The sequence below is a fragment of the Muscardinus avellanarius genome, assembly GCF_963383645.1.
Source record: "Muscardinus avellanarius genome assembly, chromosome: 3".
NCBI lineage: Eukaryota > Metazoa > Chordata > Mammalia > Rodentia > Gliridae > Muscardinus > Muscardinus avellanarius.
In genome coordinates this window covers 118,964,310-118,970,387 of record NC_137788.1, presented here as the reverse complement: position 1 = coordinate 118,970,387, position 6,078 = coordinate 118,964,310, and the positions used below count along the sequence as shown (strand labels likewise).

General features: G+C 50.7%; 1 protein-coding gene across 1 annotated transcript in view; it reads left to right on the top strand.

Moving 5' to 3' along the window:
• Positions 1 to 2,504: 2,504 nt before the first annotated feature.
• FCGR1A (Fc gamma receptor Ia) overlaps positions 2,505 to 6,078 on the top strand; it is a gene marked incomplete at both ends in the record, with an annotated part of 28,060 nt that continues 24,486 nt past the window's right edge. Inside the window, 3 exons of the mRNA XM_080691614.1 lie at positions 2,505 to 2,637; positions 2,996 to 3,101; positions 5,958 to 6,065. Coding sequence (XP_080547740.1) covers positions 2,505 to 2,637; positions 2,996 to 3,101; positions 5,958 to 6,065 — 347 coding nt within the window. The remainder of the gene's footprint in view (positions 2,638 to 2,995; positions 3,102 to 5,957; positions 6,066 to 6,078) is intronic.

Below are 6,078 nucleotides of genomic sequence, written 5' to 3'. Positions count from 1 at the left end.
CAAAGCCTGGAAACACTGGAGGAGCCAGAACCACCGGCCGTGGAAGCGGCTGGCGAACCCGAGCGCCGGGTGGTGCCCGGGGCCAGGGACCGCGGGCGGCCGCCCAGCCCGGGCCCCGCCCGCCCTGCCGAGCCGGCTTACAGGGGCCGACGCCGGCCGCCCGCGGTCTTGAATTAATGCATTCGAGACGAATTGCACCGGCGACGGCCAGACCTCTGACCAGCAACCTGCAGCCGCCCTCCCGGGAAACCTGTGCCTTACGGATCCTAAAAAGACCCGGGAGCCGGGCGTGGTGGCGCACGCTTGTAATCCCCGCGCTTGGGAGGCGGAGACAGGAGGATCGCGCAGGTTCGAAGCCAGCCGCGCTGGCGTAAGAGACCCTGTTTCAAAAATATAAAATAGGTCTGGGAGTGTAGCCCGGAGGTAGAAGGGCTTCCAGGAACCCCAGTACCACCAAAAATAAATAAATAAATAAAAAAAAGACCCGGGAACCCAGCTCCGCAGTTTTTACCCCTCTCGCGATTTAGGACCAATCAGAGAAGGCCAAGTGCGCTCGGACCGGCCCCGCGGGGTGGGGTCTCCAGCCACCGAGCCCCCCACGCTCCTGCCTGCCGCCGGTGTGGCAACCCCGAACAAACCTCTTGGCTTTGACCTGGTTGATCTTCCTTTCTGTTATGTTTAAGCTCTAGGCCCTTGCACGAATTTTCTGAGAGCGGAAAACGCTGTGGATGAAAGGCTATTTATTTGGCAGTACTGGAGATGGACCCCCCCCCCCCCAGCCCTACTTTATTTTTTATTTTGGAAACCGGGCCGCGAAACTGTGAGCCTCCTGTCTCAGCTTCCCAAGGGATTCAATGGGGAAAGTTATTCGTTTACTTTGGTGTTGGGGGTTGAACCCAGGGGCCTTTTTCCTCTGGGTAAATAGGACAGGGTCTCTCTAAATTGCTGTCTCGCTAAATTGGTGAGGCTGGCTTCGAACCTGATATCCTCCTGTTTCAGACTCTCGAGTGCCCCACCACACATTCAGAGGAAGGTGTGTGTGTGTGTGTGTGTGTGTGTGTGTGTGTGTGTGTGTGTGAGAGAGAGAGAGAGAGAGAGAGAGAGAGAGAGAGACAGACAGACAGACAGACAGACAGCCTGAGCATTGAAGCCAGGGGCATTCTACACCCCCAGCCCTTTTAATGTTTTGTTTTGTTTTGCTTTGCTTTGGTTTTTTTGGACACCAGGTCTCACTAGGTTGTCTAGTATCGCTACGCTGTTGAGGCTGGCCTCGAACAGGCGATCCTCCTGTTCTCAGCCTCCAAGTACTGGGATTTCAGGTTTGGTCTGCCGCGCCTGGCTGGAAGTTACCTTTTAACAGTCTTTATTGCGGTCGTTCTGCGCCCTCCCCATCCCCGCATGTGCAATCTGCTTTGGGGCGAGCGGTGGAAGGCTACAGCCCACGCTCTGAGCCGCAGGAGCTCCACTCACTCCTACAGCTGGACGGCCAGCAGGGAGCCTGCGGGATCGGTGCGCTGGGGCGGAGCCAAAATAGGGACCGGGCGGTGGCTCATGCTAGTAATCCCAGCATTTGGGAGGCTGAGATGAAGGTCGCGGTTCGAGGACAGCCTCAGCTACTTAGTGAGGCTCTGCAGCTCAGTGAGACCCGGTTTCAAAATAAAGAATAAAAAGGTAAGGTTGGGGGTGTAGCTTGGAGGTAAAATGCCCCTGGGTTCCATCCTCAGTACTGTAAAAAAAAAAAAAAAAAAAGAAAAAAAGAAAAAATAGAAAAGAAAAGAAAAGAAAGGAGGAGGGGGAGGAAGAGGGAGGAGGAAAAAAAATCAGGGGCCTGGGTAAGGACAATCCGGCCTCCTTGGAGACGTGCAGAGAGAAGCACAGGTGTATATAGAGGTGAGAACTGTTTTAATTTTTTAAGCAAAACGGTATGAAGTGAAAAGAAACCATTAAAATAAAGAGAAAAAAAAAAAGAAAGAAAAAAGAGTCGGGTGTGGTAATGCACGCTTGTAATCCCAGCGCTTGGGAGGCCAAGACAGGAGGGTCGCACAGGTTCTAAACCCCCGCCTCAGCTACTTAGTGAGGCTCTCAGCAAATGAGTGAGACCCCATTTCCAAATAAAATATAAAAAAATAGGTCTGGGAGTATAGCCTGGAGGTAGAAAAGCCCCTGGGTTCCACCCCCAGTACCACAAAAAGAAAGAAAAGAAGATTGAAAGGAGCCCGCAAAAATCTGTAGGTATCCAAAAATAATGCAGGAAAATACTTTGACACGTAAGATAAATATTAGCGGAAGCACACCTCGCTGTCGCAGGCTCGGGGCTCGTCTTGATCCGAGAGTCTGCTGCCTTCTTTCTGGCTTGGCAAGATTTGGGTATGTCTGGGTTTCACATTTTAAACCCCTGCACCAGCTGTGCGCATGCGCCGCCAGGAGCAGGGTTTTCAGGGAGCCCACTTGGTGGAAGGGAGACACCTGGAAGCGCTGCCCGGGGGGTCTGAGCGCCCCCAGCCATGGCGGGGAGCTGCCTGACACAGGGCCTGGGAGCACGGGCAGCCCTGGAGCTGCAGCTCCCACCCCCGCAGGTAGAAGGGACTGCGCGGAGGGGCCTGGCCCTGGACCCCGAGGAAAGGCCCAGGGAACCTGGTATGTATGTATGTATGTATGTATGTATGTATGTATGTATGTATGTATTTTGGTGTTGGGGATTGAATCCAGGGACTCCCAGCCTTTATTTTATGGTTTTGTTGTGTTACGTTGTGTTTTGAAACGGGGTCTCACTAGGTTGCTGGGAATCTTGCAAAATTACTAAGGCGAAACTACTCCAACCTATGATCCTCCCTCCTCAGTGTCCCAAATCCAGGCCGCGATGACAGGTGTGCACACCACGCCCGGCTCCTGAGGTCTTTCTAGACTTTTCCATCCAGGCGGTCCGGGTTTGGGCATCTCTGAGTTCTTCGCCTTTGGGATCCTGAGGTCTGGGTGTTCCGTCCCTTCTCCCCAGGCTCCTCCCGGCTCCGCCTCTCCCCTGCACCCTCCGCCCAGGCCCCGCTGCGGCGACAGTCTCTGCCCTCAATAGCCGTGATAGCCAAAGTGCAGTGCGGCTCTAGGTAAGTGGTACGGGCCACCTGCTGAGTCCCTCCCTCGCGGGTCTGGCGGCCACTGGGAGGGCCGCATCGGGGATGTGTGAGGGGGGTGCTTGCTTGTAATTTGGAGAAAACGGGGAGGGAACCTGGGACAGTTCCTTGGAGGGGCCGGCAGCACCTGGAAGTTGGATCTTTCTAAAGTCAGTGCAAAGCGAAGTCAGGATTTTATTTTATTATGCATCTATTTATATTTTGGTGCTGGAGGTTGAACCCACGGACGTTCTGTCTCCGAGCTACACCCCAGCCCTTTTTAATTTTTATTTTGCAACTGAGTCTTGCTAGGTCACTGCAAGTCTGTTGTTGCTGAGGCTGGCCTGGAACCTGCGATACCTAAAGAAGCTGTTTGCCATCGTCTGTGGTCTAAGGGTTAATAGCGTCTCTGCTCCTTATTCTTCACTGTCTCTGGAGGATCACAGGTTCAAGGCCAGCTTCTGCAGCTTGGCAAGACCCTGTCTCAAAGACTAAAAAATTAAAATCAAAACAATTACAAGGGCCGAGCGTGGTGGCGCACGCTTGTAATCCCCGCGCTTGGGAGGCAGAGACAGGAGGATCGCGCAGGTTCGAAGCCAGCCGCGCGTGCTGGCTTAGGAGACCCTGTTTCCAAATAAAAATGTAAAAATGGGTCTGGGAGTGTAGCCCGGAGGTAGAAGGGCTTCCAGGAACCCCAGTACCACCAAAAAAAAAAAAAAAAAAAAAAAACAATTACAAGGGCCAGAGGTGAAGCTCCACAGTAGACTGCCCCTGGGTTCAATCACCACGACCACCAATTATATAAATAAAAATCAGATACTGTCACCCCAATGTGTAAGTGCCGAGTACATGCCCCAAATTGTGCAAGACTGATTTTTTTTTTTTTTTTTTTTTTTTTTTGGTGCTACTGGGGATGGAACCCAAGGGCCTTCTACCTCTGGGTTACACTCCCAGACCTATTTTATATTTTTTATTTGGAAACAGGGTCTCTTAAGCCAGCAGAGGCTGGCTTCGAACCTGAGGGATCCTCCTGTCTCAGCCTCCAAGCTTGCACCACCATGCCCGGCTAGAGACTGCATTTTTTAACCCCACATTTAAAATCGACCCTAAAGCCTGGTGTGGTGGCCCATGTTTGTAATCTCAGTACTTGGGAGGCTGAGTCTGGAGGATCACAGCCTCAAAGCCGACCTCAGCAATTTATCGAGGCTCTCAACAACCTAGCAAGACCCTGTTTCAAAATAAAAAAAAATTAGAGCTAGATGTGGTGGTGCATGCTCATAATCTCAGTATTTAGGAGACCGAGACAGGTAGCTCCTGGTTCACGGCCAGCCTCAGCTACTTAGTGAGGCTCTCTGCAACTTAGTGAAACCCTGTTTCAAAATATAAAGAATAAAAAATAGGGCTGGGGGTATAGATTGGAGGTAGAATGCCCCTGGGTTCCATCCCTGGTAACCCCCCAAAAATAAATAGATTAAATAAAATAAATAAAAATTAAATAAGGGTCAGAGGTAGAATGCCTCTGGGTTCAAACTATAGTGCCAAAAAAAAAGGAGGTCAAGTCAATACTAGAAGTGATTGGCCTATTACATATAGTTTTTAGTTTTATTTACCATCAAATGATCTCTTCATAGTCCATGCTCCCCTCAGACTAAAATCCCACAGGAGAAAAACTACCTGGAATCTTAGCAAACTAGAATTCAAACTCTGTTCTCTTCTGTTTTGGTATTTCCCCTTCCTTCCAGATAAGATTGATTGCAATAAAAACAATAATGAGTAAACTGGGCATGGTGCTGCACACTTGTAATCTCAGTACCTAGAAGGCGGAGACAGGAGAATCACAGGTTCGAAGCCAGCCTTGGCAACTTAGTGAGGCTGCCAGCAACTTAGAGAGACCTTGTTTCCAAGTAAAAAAATAGATCTTGGGGTGTAGCCCGGAGGTAGAAGGCCACTGGGTTCCATCCCTAGTACTAGAGAGAGAGAGAGAGAGAGAGAGAGAGAGAGAGAGAGAGAGAGAGAGAGAACACTGTAAGCCTTATCTGGCCTTTTTTGTCTTTTCTAGCATTTGTGGATGTGGTGTGGTGCTCATCTAGCTTGTGGATATGCCAGAGACTTTAGCAACTTCTGAAAGGGGGTGCAAAAAAGGTGCCCAAATCCACCTTGGACATGTTGGCAGAGATAATTTGCCCAGTGAAAAAGGCAGAGCCTTCCGTAAAGCTGAGGCTGGCGGGAGCCGAAGCAGAGCTTTACAAAATGAGAGGGCTTTCTTTCTTTTCTTTTTTCTTTCCTCTCTTCCTTCCTTCCTCCCTCCCCTCCTCCCTTCCTCTTGCTTCTCTCTGTCTCTCTCTCTCTCTGTATCTCTCTCTGTCTCTCTCTCTCTGTCTCTTTCTCTGTCTCTGTCTCTCTCTGTTTCTCTCCCCCTTCTTCCTTTCTTTCTCTTCCCTCCCTCCCTGGTGGGGATTGAGCCCAGGGCCTCACACATGTTAGGCAACCAGAGGAAACATTTTCATAATTTGATTGTGTGTGTGTGTGTGAGTGTGTGTGTGTGTGTGTGTGTGTGTGTGTGACAAGGGATTGAACCCAGGGATATTTCTCCATCTGAGCTACACTCCCAGCCCTCTTTTACTTCTCTTTTGAAACAGGGTCTTGCTAGGTGGATGAGCCTCACTATTTGTTGAGGCTGTCCTCCTTAGAGACAGCACTGTCTCTAATCTGGCCCAACCCACGGTCCTATTTCAGTCCTTTATAATTTAAGAACTATGGCCTCTGAGGTCAGGTCAAACAAATGAGGTCAGGGGTCTCAGAGAGCAAGGGGAGCCTGAGGTCATATCATTGTTTTCTCTGTGTGTCTAGAAATAGCATCATACTTGTGCAGGCAGGTGACATTGGTTCTGCTTGGAAAACCCACCTGGAGAAAGGCCTGAGGGCCGTGCGGGTCGCTCCCGGCTCCGCAGGCTCAGGGCGAGCTCTCTCC